At 42.3% G+C, this 17,112-nt stretch overlaps 1 protein-coding gene across 2 annotated transcripts in view; it reads right to left on the bottom strand.

The window, feature by feature from the left end:
* pip5k1bb (phosphatidylinositol-4-phosphate 5-kinase, type I, beta b) overlaps positions 1-17,112 on the bottom strand; it is a 33,263-nt gene that overhangs the window by 13,419 nt on the left and 2,732 nt on the right. For both annotated transcript variants that reach the window (XM_018668999.2, XM_018669000.2), the window contains exons 2-7: positions 8,251-8,354; positions 8,065-8,133; positions 7,341-7,471; positions 4,419-4,536; positions 1,792-1,944; positions 1,062-1,361 (exon numbers count right to left, since the gene is read on the bottom strand). In XM_018668999.2, coding sequence (XP_018524515.1) covers positions 1,062-1,361; positions 1,792-1,944; positions 4,419-4,536; positions 7,341-7,471; positions 8,065-8,133 — 771 coding nt within the window. In that variant the 5' untranslated portion in view covers positions 8,251-8,354. The remainder of the gene's footprint in view (positions 1-1,061; positions 1,362-1,791; positions 1,945-4,418; positions 4,537-7,340; positions 7,472-8,064; positions 8,134-8,250; positions 8,355-17,112) is intronic.

The raw sequence follows: 17,112 nt of genomic DNA, 5'->3' as shown, positions 1-17,112 counted from the left end.
TAGGAGCCGCAGTAACTCAGTTGTCTTTTTAGAGGCAGAGAACAAGGAAATCAGCAATTCAGCTCTTCTGTTCTGTTTCTTTTGCTTTTTAAAGCCTGGAGGCTTGTTCTTTCTTTACTGTTGCGGTCTGCAAATACGTCAGCAAAATATGAAAATTTATTGCACATGGTCCTTCAGTCTCAAAGCTGCTCTCACAAACATTTCCTCTCACATTAATGTAATGGAGATAGAAAAAGGGATAAGAAATTCTTTAGCCTTTGATCTATTTCAGAAAACTAATTTTGAGTACTGTTGTCTGTTTTTGTAAGTACTGGTGGATCACCAGAGCACAGACCATGACTCTCATTAAACTCTAACTATCCTCGACTCCAGCGGACAGTCTCCCGGGCTCTGCGTTAAAATAGAGAAGAATGCAAGCCTTTAGATTGAAGGACTATCTTTGGATCAAGTTTAGAGTCTCTCACGCTACCCAGATCACATCTTAATCACATTCAGTGTTTGGAGAGCTGTCATGTACTGAAACATAGCAGCGCAGAGAGAGGGGAGAACGGAGCCCGGGGCAAACTGGGAGTTTAGACTGAACACACAGTGGAAACACACGGCAGTCCCACACATGGAAAATTGTCTTTTCAAAACATTTTGTCCCATCAAGATGCACACACACTGACCTGACCTAGTAAACAATGTGGTTTAACTTATAGAGCTGCGTGTGTTGGTGTTTGAGCTTCCATAATTGGCTGGAAGAACGAGAGAAACTCTGCTCTAACTTCTGATATGGCACATGACATGGGGCTTTGCTACACACAGGTAAAAATGTTTTAGCAAAGGAATAATTAAATGAAAATTCAACATAAATGGCCTTTTTAAGGGATGTAATCTGATAATTAAACAAAAATCACCTGATCCTGTACTTCCTTGTTTGCTGCACAGCTTGCTTTTATGAAATAGCAGTGATCTTCCTGGTGTGGTATGACCTTGCTATTTCAAAGCCAGACAGAGACGAGCATGAGCACACGTACACAAAATCCTCACACTGCATGCATGCCGCTAAAACCACATACCCGACAGTCTCGCTGCAGGGTCTTCATTAGGTTGTTGTACGTCTCGGCATCAAAGTAAAGCCCCTCTTCATGCATGTCCTGAAAGTCCAGGTCTTTGTAGGTCGGACAGGCCTTCTCCCTCTCTTTCCTGGATGCCCGTCTCTTGTAGGTGGATCCCTTCAAGTCGTATTTGTAGTGCATCTTGACGGAGCGGGGCAGCACATTGTTCATCACCACCAGTCGGATGTTGATGCCTCCAGACTGGATACAGTACAGGCCGTAAAACTTAGGCAGCAGCGTGCGCGGATTCTGGTTCAAGTTCTGTGAATTTAGAGTATAGGGTCACACTGCTGTGAGCAGGATCATTATACACAAATATAGTTTGTGTAGACTTGGTGCACTTCTTAATACATTAATGAGCAAGACACAAGGGAAAAGTTTAGCTCCTAATTTGTGAGTAGCAAATGTATTAAATTGCAAATTATCTGATAAATACAAGAGCTTTTTAGGAATTAATGGTTTTGCAGCCTTCCCCTTGACTGAGCTACCTTTCAGTCTGATGGTGCCTCACAGCTGGAGCTAATGAGAATGTTCACTACATCTCATTTATGCCACTTAAGCATCTGATGATGGGATCTGCTGCAATTTAACACTAAGAGAGTTTTAGACACCCATTCAATACTCAAACAAGTGGAGTTTTGCCACCTCACCAGATGCTGAAGACCTTTTGAAGCGACATTAAGCCTCTCACCATGTAGTATCCAGGTAGCAATCTCTGGAGAAACTTGGCCTCTTTGTGCTGGACGGTTTTAATGATGAACTCATCATCGCTGGTTAGATAGAAGAGAGATCCACTAGCCCCCGGGTTGGCCAGCTCAATCAGAGGCTCATTTACCAGGGAGTACTGAGGAAGAAAAAACACAGACAAACCAGTTTAACATTTCACATTAAACAAATGAGAACAGCTCTAAACAAATAAACTACTAAACAGAAAAAAAGCCTACATGGGAAACATGATTATACAATAATGCTACACCACAGACATCCTTTGTTTGTTTAGTGCTGGAAGAAGAAATTTGTAGTAAATTCTCACTGGCCTTAGGGTATTTACAGTAAGTCCTGTGATACAGAAGCAGCAGGTTTCTATTAAAATACTCCTTTTTTTAAAGGCTTCATACACTACCAGCTGGGAAAAGGGGAAATACTAAGGCACATCATACTCTCATGGGGCTATGAAGGCTTCAGACATAAACCTAAGTACTAAATACATACTGTATAGTCAGTAAGCAAAACATTGGGGTCAATAGACGCCAACACCTAGTTTTTGACCCAGTGGGTTAATGAAGCCCTGGCAAAGACTTTCCACAAGTCTCTTGCAACCTGGCTGCAGGGATTTGCTTCCATTCAGCCAGAACAGCAATAGTGAGGTCGGGCACTGATGTTTGGCAGTCGCGCCTGGCTCACATTTGGTGTTCCAGTTCACCGTGGGGTGATTGAGGCCAAGGCTTTGTGCAGGCCGGTCAAGCCCTACTACAACAAAATGGGACAACCATTTGTTTATGGCCTTGACTTTTTGCATAGGGGCAAACAGAAAAAGAGCTTTCCCCAAATCCTTGCCGCAAATTTGGAAAACAGATCGGAACCAAAATTACACAGAAGTACGTGGTTGTTCACATATTTTTTAGCTATATAGCATATTTTACTACCATGTCAGTGAAAGCAGGTCTCTATTGACATTTGGTTTATTGTTAGAAAAAGCATGTTTCATTCAAGTGTAGAAGTGGCAGTTCTGCATCACAACATCTGATGGTAATAGGAGCAATTACTGCCTGTGCTTTGCCTCAAAACCTCCCTAGAACAGACTGAGAGCCTTCACAGCAACGTGGCAGTCAACGTGTGAGGGAGAGCCTGTGAGAGCAGCAGACTGCAGAGCGGTGTTAGATGTTAATCAGTGCGTTATGAGAGCAACATGTTCAGAGGAGAGGAGAAACACTGGAGGCATCCGCTCTCCCACTCCTGAGACTCCTCCACTGATGACCTGCAATCACATTAACTTACCAGCACAAACACATCCGCAGTTTATTGCATTTGCATTCAGGATACTATGTGTGTGTGTGTGTGTTCTCTCTGTTTTAATTAGACTCCGCTGTGTGGCCTCTGTCTGAATGCATTCATCATCACCTCAAGGACATCAATCATGGGCACATCCTCTAAGCTGCTGTGTCTTATGCCATCCTCCTTCTACCGCTTTGAAGTTACATTTAGTCTCTGTCTCTCCTCCAGAGCCTTTTGTCTTTCACTTATGTGCAGAAACGAATTTGGCAATCAAAAGCAAGAATGCAGCTGGTGGGGTTTTTGAAAGGCTTGAAGGCAGACAGAAAATAGGAAAACGGCAGCGCAACATGATAAAGCGCAAAACAAGATTACACAAAATCTAATTTCTGTTCCGAGAAAGAAGCGCAGGACAGGGATGGATATAGCAACAAGGTATACTCAGGTGAGCAGCAAATTAAATAAACATACAGGGTGGCATGTGGAGCATGTACATAAAGGCTTTTGACAAAGGTGTTTGAGTGCCTTGGACATCCAAGGCTTCAGCCAGAATATTTTCACAGACCCAAACATGGATTACCAAAATTCTCCTGTTGAAAAAGTTTGTCAGAATACATTCAAACATATTACTCTCTCAGTCTGTATCTCTTTGTGTGTTTGTGTCTTTGATTCTGCTGGGAAATCACAGAATCGTCTGCTGACTTCCTTCACCACTGGGAGCGGGTTAAAGCCGTCATAATGAGGGCATGCTCTGTTAGCTCAGTCATTACTTCCGATATCACCGCCGCCCCAATGTTGTGCTTTGACTTCACCCTCCCATCTCGTCTTTCCCCTGCACAGATGGTGTGTGGCATTACCCGCCCACTACTCAATAAAAAAAAACAGGTCGGATCCTGTCACAATTAAATATGCACTAAGGTGGAAGATTAGTATTCAGTCAATGGAAAGTAATTCAAGAGAAAGACAACCAATGGGTTTGTGGGAACAAAATCCCACAAAATCACAAAATATATCACCATATATCTAGTGTGTTCAACAAAAACTCAAGTGTACAAATGGTAATTGGCAGGTTTATGGGAGGTTACATACAGGACTATTTTTTTGCCGGGAGCAGTGAGTTCCTGGGTAGGCAACCAGCAGAGACTCTGTTTCATAGACTTCTTTCTAAATACTACACCATGTGTGTGCTTGATTTAATTACACTTTACAAATTAGTTGGTTAGAAGCAGATGGACTGAATTTGAGGAGTGGATTATGTGTGTGCATAATCATTTGCAGACTGAACAGATAATGACCAGCTAGGTCTCAGCCAGATTTTAGTCTTACCAGGTAGTCGTCTGGTTTGATGCCGAACAGATCCCTGAAGTAGCGGAAGGCCAGAGGGGCATAGGTTTTGAAGCGGAAGTCGGGATAGTGATGCGCTGGGGTCAAGTTACTTCCCTCGCTGGTATATGATGATGAATGATGGTGATGAATCATGAGCCCCCCAGGAAACAAAAACATATATTGGCACATTAGATTAGAGTATTACGACTAAAATAAGGAGGCATGAGGAAAACTTTTGACATTACATAAGTAAAACATATCAGTGTCATTTACACAGAGTGGAATTCTCCAAGCAAGGATCACATACAGGCAGCAGCAGGAGGAAAGTGAACACTAACACCTAATCTTTGTTCATGTGTATCTAGGCTATTGACTCCTGGAAAAGAGTATCAGTGAGCCCTTGTAATGTGCTACACCCATGCCTTAGTGAAGTCATCAATGGGAACCCCAGATTCACCAGCATTGTAGTGACAGAGTGGCCTGTATTGAGTTCTTCGCCTGGAGACTGAAGATGGCTCTGATTACTGGATCTAAACAATACCAAACAACACATGAGCCCTTACTCCAGGGTGGAGAAAAAGAACAGTGAAAAAGGTTAAAAACACACAATAACCTACATTTTTTGTTTTTTTGAATGGGCTGTGAGACGCTCTCAGATGGGCTTTGACAAAGACAGACCCCGTTTTGCGACTAACCTAACCTGTGTCCTGAGGGAACACGGCGATACTGGAGTAAACACGTCTGATAAGGTTAGAGTGAGTCAGCCATTGAGTTTTTCATCAAATAAACTCTCATTGGAATCAATTTCGCTGACCCTAAATCTACAAGAAGTAGGTTAATAAAGGTTTTTGTTTTCCAGGCCACCTCTAAATCTGGTTAATATTCTGAAAACTTGGATGGTTTTCTAGGTAAAGAGGCTACCGTGTTGTTGTTTTGTGTTTGGTGTTACATTCAGTAGTCAGGCCCTGACGTGTAACACTACACCTGTGATTACCCTACAATGAAATTCGACTGCTGTGTTTAACATGTGAGGGCAACAACAATTATCTGTCATCAGTGACTGACAGTCTGTGATGGCAACGCACGCCTCGCATGGAGACCATTGAACAACACACGGCACCTGGAAATGTTTCAATCTAATCAGGGAGCCATCTTTGTACATGCTGGTTGTCACAGATACATGCACGGAGAAACAAAAAAGCGTGCGCGTCTGCGTGGGAGTCAAAGTGATCTGCGACATCTCCAGCCATCCAAAACTTGACTGACAGGACAAACAACAGTGGAGAAACCTCCAAAGAGGAGCAGCAACAAGAGGAAGAGGAGAGGGAGAAGAGTGGTGAGAGGCAATAAAAGCATCTAAGAGCCGTCTCCATCACTCAGCCGCTCTCTAAGAAAACTCTGTCAGTGAAAAGAAAGAGAGCGGTTTGTGTTTGTGCGCTATTACAGAATGGAACGCTTGAAGAAAGTAAAGAATAAAGAAGGAAGGGTTATGCCAGATACAGACGTAACACATCCATTTTCTCGCCCACTGATTATGTTTTGTTTGTCGTGTCTTGTGTCATTTTCTTTTTTTCCTAACCATGCAGCCTTGATTTATTTATTTCTTTATTACACTGGCCTTTGACAGTGAAAAGCCGGCCCTGAAGATAACTACACATTTTATTTTTCTTCACCATTATGTGAAAAGGCTTAACATTGGGTGCAGATTGAAGATGATGTAACAAACTCACTGTTCATATTTTTTTACTTCACTGCCTCAACGAGCTACAGCAGTTTTTTTTTTTTTTTTTTAACATTCATTGCTACAGGGCTGACACTGAAAGCAAGAGTGGTGTTTGACTGTTGCTGGGGAGCAGGACGGTAAGAGGTCAATGTGCGTGCCAAGGCTAGATTTGCATAAACCATACTGTATTTACATATCCTCGCGCACCATTTCAAAAGTAAACCACAAAGTATTTCCTGGTAGGACTCTAATTCTCTTCCTGAAGCTTCAAAATTAAAGATTTGTTTTGGATGATCCATGTATTTAGTGAACACCTTTAGCTTGATTGTAACTATAAATCTTTGTATTTTTTTTAAGATATGACATCAACAAAACATTTTAAATAGAAATGGAAACATTTAATATCATCAATCTGTCGACACAGAAAATACCAACTGTGGGACTCTATGTTTGGTTTGTGGCTGAACGTCAACTGGGTGCTATAATGTATGTGTGAATACATAAGTCACACTTTCAAAGAATCCCTTGGTCTGTTCTGAATTATATAAAATGTTTCTTTAAGCTGATGATGTAATTGTGAAGAAAGCTCGAGATGACGGAGCCGCCGCACACTGACGTATGTTTTGCACCGTGGCAGTAAGAGAGCACACAGTAAGCTGATTTCACAGTTCTTGGCAGGATAATCCACTAGAATAGTTTTACCCCTGCATCATGACTTAGACAAGCAAAATTCACCACGTTGATAAATGATGATGGTGGCAGTTTGTGGTAGCAGCGTAATTTCTTTGGACTGGGTGTCCACCGCCTGTTTCCATTGAGCATGATTAATAATAGATTTAAATGTTTCTAATACATGACCCAGACATATAATATTTGAGCAGGGAGACAGGCAAAGCTTAGCCTTAAGTCGCTTTCCATTCATTGACTTTTGCAGAGTCAGGAAACTGATGTAACCAAAGAGCCGCCTGTTACCACCTACACATAACCTCTTTTTATGAAGCAGCTCTGTGATTCACTTGGTCTCGTAACATTCGGTTTATGTAAAAGTCTGGCTGTTATTGTGTGCAAATCGTCGCCGCGCAAACAACTCATATGTCAAACGAGCACTTCACATCACAGAAGGTGTCGTGCTGTGTATAGAGGTTGCGTAAGTGCGAATGTGTGTCTGAGTGGGTTGAAACTTGGTAGGTAGCACTGACCTGGGCAGAAAGACACTCTCCACCACATAGAAGTCTTGCATAAGCACGTCTCTGTCAGGCTTGGAGGTGAGGTTGCCCACTGTATAGCCAATACCGAGCTGAATGGACCCCTTCAAGGCCGACGATGTGGTCTATATGGGAAAGTAGAAGACAAGACATCACATCAGCCTGGCTCGTTGTAGCGCACTGTCACTGCTATCCCATTTACATTCACTATTTGAGTAGATCGCAATCAACAAAGCATCTTCTGCACTGCACAATTTAAGTATAATTTCCACACAAACATGTCACATTGGAAACAGCTCTTACATGCTTGGAACGAGAACACACTAAGACCTTTGACCAGTATTTAGTTAGCTACTGTGGATAGCCTTGTAACGGTGACATCTTAAGAAATGCTGCCATAGGCAGTCACGTCTACAGTTAAAAAAAAAAAAGAAAGAAAGAAAGAAAGAAAACAAGTGTGACCAGCACTTGACTGATCTCTGGCAGTAGGCCCTGGCAGGGGTCAGGACATTATGTGCTGCAGAAAGACATTTATAAGCACTCATGTGACTCAGAAGTAAAGCCCTTTTGGACTTGTTGGCTCTCAACAGCAGCTTTCCAAAATAAATGTTATGGGAGCAGGTTCACATTCGTCATTAAGAGTAAAAGCAAACACAGCAAGGTTCTTGTATGAACAGTCAAACTTTTCTTTTTCTTTCTTTTTTTTTTTTTTTTTTACCTTTTTATACGTTTTCTCTCTGCTTGTGTTCCAAGGCCCTCCCATCCCGTTTTCTGTCGTGGTTGACATCTGAAAAAGACACAAAATAACAGAGTAATGAACAAACTGACTAAAACAAAGTTAAACGATCACCGGTACTGATTTCATAACATCATGTTTGCTGAGAGGTCAGGACCGTAAACTTACCTTGCTTAACGAAAAGCTGTGCCCAATAAACAGCAATCAGGGCGACATCTCTTGATTGTCAGGTTGAGTAATCATCGGGAGGTTTGGATCTGTCGGGGGACCCTCTGCAAGAGAACAGACACGCAAAGAAATAGTGTTACACAATATGAAGAAGAAAAAAAAAAACAGGGCAAAAAAACGCTCACAGCACAGCCTCTGCATGAAGTGAAGCTGCTGCGAAGTTAAGATGTGACAAGCTGAGGACGGGAGGGAACGTGTCCGACAGCAAAGATTCCTTAATTAACTTCGATACACTTGTGTGTTTTCAGTTTGAGGCCATTTTAATGCCATGGCTCTGCTGTTAATCTCTGCCTGATAGGAGAGGCAAGTGAGTCTATTTCTACACCCTCACTGCTGTACTGGGAGGAGATATATGCTTTGACAGTCACTCATGACTCATGAAATATGAAATATGTGTGTGTGTGTAATAACAATCTAACCTCTTCTTATGACTTTTAAGACTCAATACCATCCTGCATATGATGTCAGCATTTCAGAAATCTCACTGTGCAGGTATGTCTTCTCTTTTTCCATTTTTCCTTCCAGGCCTTATGTGTGTGTTGGATAAATAACCCCTCATAAAGGAGCAGAGCCGCAGAGTGTGTGCGAATGAGGTGTAGCCTCGGGTGAAAAGCGATACGTTGGCGCTGCCCAGCTTATGGCACGACCAAGTCCTTACTGAGCCACAGAAAACAGTCTGTCTCCATTTCCTCATGCGTTCACCATGAATTTTACTGTACCACTCCTTTTCTCTCTCTTTTTCCTCCTCTCTCTCCTCCTTTTTTTTCTCCCCTAGCATGTTTTCTTCCTGTTTCACTCCCTCACTCTTTAGAAAAAATAAGACAAAGTGACATAAGTCAGTGAACGTGTGACATAACTGCGCCTCAGTGTGAGTCTGCCTGAGCTAGTAGGGGAAAAAGCAGGGACACCGCCGAGGAGTAGAGGCTTAACAGAAACACTGGGCAAAATTGGGACTTTGTCTGATAAGCTCTGGCAAGCCTGCAGTCACCATACCACCTGCATATAAATGCACCTGCATGTCTCAGAGCCTTAGTATTGCACAATATCTTTCTGCTTCATCAGCGCTTGCAGAGCCATGTCCTCCGGTCACCTGCTCTGTGACCAGCAATTACATCCCGAATGAGAATCAGTATCTGCTGCACTGAGTATGACACCTCTGAAGTGAAGGGAAATCATCACTACACAGTGGAACACTTTTGAAAGTCTTACACCAGCTACAATAATGAAACTATGTTACAATGCTGCGGAGTGTGTTACACATCTGTAAAAGCACCAAATATGTTGCAACAGTGTTTAAAAATAGCCTTCAAAAGAAGAATTGCAAGTACAGATGAATGCATGTTCACACACACTCACTGATTCAGATATTAAAAGAATGTAGCAGACACTAAGCGCTTATCTCCAGTCTGGGTCCTTATCTGTGCACAAGCTCTTCTGTTGCTATAAACACAGAGACAACACCAAAACAGATACATTTTGGCTCAAAGTACACCACCCAGCTGCATCTGTTTCTCTTTGTTTGGTTCTATTTACCATTTACACCGTGTCTATTTCCTTTAAAATAATATCCTGTCTTTTGTGTTTTCCTCATATGGTCACGCACAGTCACTAAAAATCTTGTCAACTCATTCGGGATGAAAAGATTATGTCTGTCATGTGACTTTGTGCGACCAAAACTGTGGCAAAAGTCACCTGGGATCACAAAAACAAAAATCCTGTATTAGATCATGGGCTGTGTCATGTATAAGTGAATCTGAGTAATGAGGTGCTGATCCACCTGAGCCTTTGTACTGTATGACTGGATGTGTCCTCTGAAGCTGAGGAATGTTAACAAGCCTGCAGGCAGGCCTGTCTGGCTCAACCCTGGTCTGAGCATCAGTGTTAAAAGGGATTGTTTGAACCTCTCTCTCCCTCTCTCTCTCTCTCTCTCTCTCTCACCTGACCCCACAACCCCGCCGGTGCTCTAACAGACCATTTCCAGAACAATCCATGAGAGGCCCGCAGCTGCAGTGAACAACAGCAGGTCTGTTGTTGTTCACCTCTCAACAAAGAGGAGCAGACAGATGGATGGACACACAGATGAAAATGGACTGATAGATGGTCCTAATCATCCGTGTCTTACCACTGTCATATACTCCCATTGCAAACAGTGCTGGCATATGGGAGTATAACAAAGAAAACAAGGGAGGGAAAACAAGGGATACATGTACACTGTAACACATGTGTAAAACGATACCTCGTAAGCTGCAGATTACATTATTATGTCCAGCAAATACAAAAACGCATCCTTGTCAAATCAATGCCTCTGCATGTTTTGTGGTCTGGATGAGAACCAAATGGGTAAAATGATACAACCGATCAATAAAAAGGACAGTCTGCACTTGAAAGCCAAAATCTGATTGAAAACACTAAGATCTGGCCTGTGTCTGTGTTGAAGGGTTGAGTTGTGGGTTGTTTGTTTCTGTGACTTTGCGATAGTCGAGCAAGGTCAGATAAAGACTTGATATATCATTGCAAAACTGTGCAACACCATGTCTGCACAATGCAAACCACAGGAAAATTTTGATGGAATGAGGAAAAATTCATTGCAGAAACACACTGTACACAGACAAAGCAGCCATTCAAGAGAAAATGTAAAAGACAAAACTGTTGCAACTACTATGGTTCTCCACAAATACACTTCAGCTCTAACTCTGGCCGGGTCTTCGCCAAAAACCCAGTCTTGTTCAGCAATGTACTTTTCATCCGGTTTATCTTTCCACTTGTGAGGTGCCGTATAAATAAACTTTACTTACTTAGCTCTTCTCTCCCTCTGTCTCTCTGGTCCTAACCAACTCTTTTCCTGCTCGTCCACACGCCCTTGTCAGAAACTCTACCACCCTTCAAACAAACACACTTGAGTGCAGATCAAACACTGGCTCTCATACCATATCTCCTCCACAGTTTCAGGGATATTGCCAAGGGTGCCAGTCAGCCCCCGTGGAAGTCAAATAGCCAGTCTGCGGCCAAGCAGTCCTGGCAAGGAAAATATGCTGCTGAGAGCAGACATGGGCCGTCTGGTATGATAAAAATGCAGATCGAATACATCTGAACTGTCAAAAAGTCGAAGCAGAAGCAGCAACATCGCCTCACTGCTTCCAATAAGCAAAGTAGTGGTAGTAATACAGATCAGTAAATGCCACCCATCACCAGCCATGCTACACTTGTGTTTCAGAAGTCATACACAATTTGAAAAATCATTTCTCATCCTCAATGGTGATCGAGTTCTTTACAGTAAGAGACAAAGTTGGAGCATGTCAAGCCATCTGACCATGACATCAGAGCTGAGCAGTATTCAGTCGAGGCAGCCCCCACAGTCTCTATCACCAAGACACGGATACTACATATAGGTTCCTGTTTGCTCTGCTTTGCTTCGGTCCCTAGATACTATTGGATTACTGCAGCAGATTGGAGACATAATGGAGAATCAATAGTAGACCAGCAGTGCAGAGCTCTAAGGACCGGACTGCTTTCATGACCTTCACAATCCCACCCCACACCCCCCGAGACTTTGAGTTGTTAGATAAGCACAGATATCTGGATTTGGATGAGTACAATCAAGAAGATGCACGGGGAGTCAGCTTAGCTAAGCCTGCAGGGGATCGGCTTCATCAACTTAACTGCTCTGATCCTTGACCACAGCTCACAGAAACTACTCCCAAGCAAAATTTAAAACTTGTTCAACTGCACTGCTGTTTGTCTTTTTTAATCAAATATCCAGGACATACACAGGAATTCTAGGAACATGTGCTGCATGGTAGAATACACCCAAATGAAGTGTGTGTTAACAGATGAAATAAAACTTTAGGCACTGTAATACCCCAAGCCTGCATGTAAATATGTGGTGTGGGGCTGTGGTCATTATCGCTTTGTGTAAACACTTGTTCACTGTTTGGAGTGTCAGTGTGATTACATAATTGGCTTAGTTACCCCAGCCGTGTAAAATAGTTGCTTCTGCGAAATGTGCAATGTTCTGTTATAATTCATGCGGCTGGGAAACAAACATCTAATGTGTGAGCTCCCTTCCACCAGCCAAGCAGAAGTGATCAGCCCTATAAATGACAATAATAAACAAACCATGTGTAGTCCTCCTTCAGATCTATCCTCTGGCTTTAGTGGTGGATATTTCAAGAGCGCATTTGTGCTCGCAGACAAATAGTGAGACAGGCCGAGGAGCGGACGATTCTTGGTGGAGGGCAGGCAGGGTGAGAAGGGACTAACATTAACGCTGTCTATGCTTGGTCACAAAGAAATATCGGCTCATCAATCTCAAAGTCACAAGAGAAGATATAAAAAAAATCAGATGCTCTGCTCTGATTCCACCCAATTAAAACCTCAACAAGATCAAACAGAACGTAAAATACACACAGTTTCAACATGTACACATACGTACGTATATACAGATTTTGTGGCCCTGTAAGCAGCCATACATTTTATTAAACACAGACGCACATACCAGGTGAAGCTGTAAAACATCAGGCAGGTATTATTTTGGATTTGTTTTTGGTCCGTTCTGTTCCATATTTCACTGTATCCTCTGGAGGTGTGTTTGTTTTCATCATCCCTCTGAGGGACAAACTGTGCTGCAGCTTTAGAGTAGTGCCTGTCCACATCAGTCATACACCAAACAGGCAGTATGCAGCACTGCAGAGCTGGCAAAGAAGTGTGTGTGTGCATGAGTGTGTGTGTGGACGCTATATGTCTAAACAAGACTAAAAAATCTATAGCTGCAATAGCAGCCCATGAGGATGATTGACTAGCTGGATTAAGAACAGGGGGAGACAATTTTTATTGGTATTACTGCTTGTGAGGGAAAAATATTAATTTGGCCGAAAGGAAATGCTGCAACATCAACAGGGTTCATCCTAATGTTTAACATGTAATATCCAGTATGTAGCATGTATGCTACTGTAGTGTAATAATTAATGTATATAATGTAAACTGTTGGACAAATAAGGTTAAAAATGACAGTGATCTATGATGCTGCGAGGAGAGGCACGACAGAGGTGTAAAGAATGGGAACTCAGCACTGACAACAGCTACTGTGCATCATGGAGTACAGTGCAGAGCGGACGCTGAGCACAATATCCCACTAAATCTAAATCTAAACTTGGTTTAGCGGGTTCAGCGGTATGTATACGTGAGACTGGTCAAGCATCCATCTCTAAACACACATATTAACTCATCATACTGCATGTGAGGATGGTATTTGACCTTTCGGCAACAGCAAAGACACAGTAGGTGGGAGGTTAAGAGAAACTACACCTAAAGAGTGCTTTGACCTTTCAGACATGAATGGAAAAAAATGAGCTAGACAGAGGGAAGGAATGAGAAAGACAATGGGAGCGAGAAACAGAGACAGAGAACAAAAGGTGTGATAGTTTTAAATATGTCAATTATACTCGACGCAAAGCAATTTTCCACCACAGCACAGAAAAAAGAAAAGAAAAACAAAATATGTGGTAATAACAGCAGCATATAATCACAAGATACACATACAGGAAGAGAGGGGAAATATTTCATTTTGTAAGACAACATGAAGCCCAGGGAGAAGACTGAGCCTGTGTATTTGTAATTCAGAGAGTGTCTCGCTCTGGTTACACTCTGCATGAGAAGCAGCGAGGAGGAGGTCACCCTCTGTGTCCAGAGAGTCACATGATTCAAATGAGGGAGGGGGGGGGTGAACATACAGATGAGTATATGGAGAGAAAACAGAGACAATGTTCTCTAAGGACGCAGAAGCAGGGGGAGGCTGCCCTGATGGAGCGATACACTGCAGCACGACATCGTTCTCATCTACACAAGCTAGCTCATAACCCTCAGAAAACACTATCCAATGACAAAAAGAGAACAAGAGAAACTTGCCCATCCCAGCGAAGCCCAGCTTAGTTTTACTCAGCCCTGCCCTGGAGTCCAAAGGTCCGATTACCCTTCTTTAAGCCACAAAGGTGACAGGCAGGTTTATTACTTATGCGTATGTCTGTGGATACAACTGTGTTTATTATTCTCAGAGATGGTCAGTCAGGGGGGGTTAGGGAGTAGGTCGCCCTGCCTTCATTGATCGGAGTCACAGGCTGCTGAAAAAAAGGAGAAGGAATTTCTTGTTGCCAACTTTCCACATTCTTTAACTCTTTTCTCCCACTTGTTTGTCTTCACCCACCCCTCCACGTCTCACTGTGACGCTTTCATTTTGTGGTCCCCCCCCGCCCCCCAACTGCCTCACACCCTATAAGGTCCCCTGAGCGGGCCTCAGCAAACCTCATCATTACCAGGACAGGAAAGTAGAGGGAGGGAGGGGGGGACACGGGGGACTCTCTGCAGGGCCAAAACAACAACAAGCAACAACAACAAACATCACAACCTCCAAATAATCTGAATTCCTGCGAGGCTGCCAACCTATCGCTCTGCCAGCGGCCTCCTAACCGACCAATCACTACACAGAGGAGAACGATTATGAGCCAATCAGCGCTGCAGGCCTCCTTTGGGAGATTTTTTTCACCATCTCAAAAGATGGTACTGATGTAATGTGGGGGCCAAAGAGAGGGAGGGGTGGGGGCTCCCCAATGGAGGTCATTAAGATCAAAGTGATAATACCAGGAAAATTCTACATCCAGATTCAGATGCTGCAAAGTAAATGAGGGGCATTGTAAACAGACCCTGACACTGGTATTTGTACACAGTCTTCTCAAGATTAACATCATATCTCATTACTAACACAAATTTAAGAAGTCACTGTAGCAGAAAAACAGCTTTGACTGTTGAATATGTGTCAGCTTGCTTTAAGATTACATAAGGTTGTGTGAATGTGGACAAAACTGTATAGTTAGAGCTGGACCCAGCTCTTGGCCAGTAAAGGAATGAAATTTAATGCAGAACTTTTCTTGAGGACTGGTGAGTTAACAGCTGTTAATACTGACGCTGGATATGTAGCGACAGCAAAAATAAACACATAGTACCTTTAAGTTGCATTTATGTCATTTCATCCAAACCATAATTATGAGCAGCAGTGGGAAAAATCAGGGTAGGAAATGTCTGTAATTTCCAACAGTAACAATATTTCTGACTTGGTGAAAAGAACCACAGAAGTGCCTGAGAAGCCAAAATTACTGACATTTACAACCAAATAAAATCCAATATTACCACTAATACTATCAATTCAGCTCATTTAACAGGAACTATACACTGTTTGTTTCTATCTGTTCTCCTTGTAAGTGAACCACTACAAAATTGGAACAGAAAAAAGAAGCATTAGACCCTCCAAACTGAGATTTTTCCCAGACTTAGGAACACATGTCAAGAGCCATTAGACTTAATACAACTGTCTTCAGTTTGTACTTTCGATGACTAAATAAATTATCTTCAAGTAAAAGAGGTGGAGTGCCCCTTTAATTATTCATCAGACTTTTTTCACTTTCAGCATGAGCAAACCAGACAACACTGATGGATCGCTGCCATTAAGACACATTCACAGAGAGGACTGTTGACACTGTCGTCTGTCAATAAAGACTGATCTTGTCGTATTTCAAGGATTTAGACTTAAGAGACCACCTATTAACTCATTTTATCATATCTATTTTCATACCATTCATTAACATGTATTTTATTAGTGTTAACTGGGACAACAAATGCTGATTTTGACAGGGAAAATTTTGTGGCTTTAAGTTTAAGAGAAGATTATCATATTTGTTTCAACTCACATAAAGTTTATGCACTGTGGAAAATGTAGGAGCCTCTAGCTTTCATGTTCTCACAGATTTCATACATACTAGGGTGAACATTGATCATAGTACTGATAATAAAAGACAAAGCTGATTATAAAGTCCTGACTGAGTCCTGGTGGCTATCAGTGCTATGCAGTATGTGCTGACTCCAGTGTAGCCTGGCTGACGAATGAGCACAATAAAAGAGATAACAGAGAGAAAGAGACAGAGAGAGAGAGAGAAAGAGAGAGAGAGAGCAGCCCATGCATAGGTAGAGGTGCAACACAGGTAAAGAGAGGTATGGAGGTTAAACCTCATCAGGTAAAGAGAGTATGTGGGTCAAACTGCCCACTGAACTGTATGGGTTTTACACTTCTTATTCAGCGGTGCTCTGACTCATTCTGCTGGCCGTGGAAAAGTGATTCTTTGCTTAAAATAGTTTAAAGATGCTTGGAGCACTGATTCAGTTAGTCAAGTGATCTGTTGGTTTGTTGACAATTAATTCCAGTTTTGATTAGTGATTATATGAATTGTTTTTAATGCCTCACAAATGTAGATCCTTTGAGATAGCAAATAGTAGCTTATGCTAGTTTTATCAGTACCAGTGTAGGTGTCAGCCAATAAGCAACATGAAAAAGAAGTACAGAAATCCCAAAGAAATAACAAAGGTAATTTAGGAAAGTATCCCCATTGGCACTAACTTGCTAAGGAAACAGCGAAGCAGCATAACAATAAGAAACTGCACAAATGTATTGTATATTGTATATCTGTGTAGAATCAACCTACTAACAATCTTGAATTTGATTTTACACCCAAAAACACAGCCACTCACTGTAATGCTTCACTGAAATTAAAGTGATATGATGACATGGTGGTGAATAACTGGAGATGGCGAATTCTGGAAAGAAAACAAACACTCCTGTCATGCTTTCAGCTCAGTGCAGCTGGGACACAGCACATTAGCAGTTCGACCCAGAATATACAGTAACTGTAAACGTGAGTGAGAGAGGATCCTCTGAGAGAAGAATCAGAGTGGGTGTAGTAGGAAGAGAGGTCACACTAC

Source organism: Lates calcarifer, linkage group LG13 (assembly GCF_001640805.2).
Source record: "Lates calcarifer isolate ASB-BC8 linkage group LG13, TLL_Latcal_v3, whole genome shotgun sequence".
NCBI classification, from domain to species: Eukaryota; Metazoa; Chordata; class Actinopteri; family Centropomidae; genus Lates; species Lates calcarifer.
This window is presented reverse-complemented; position numbering and strand designations above follow the sequence as displayed.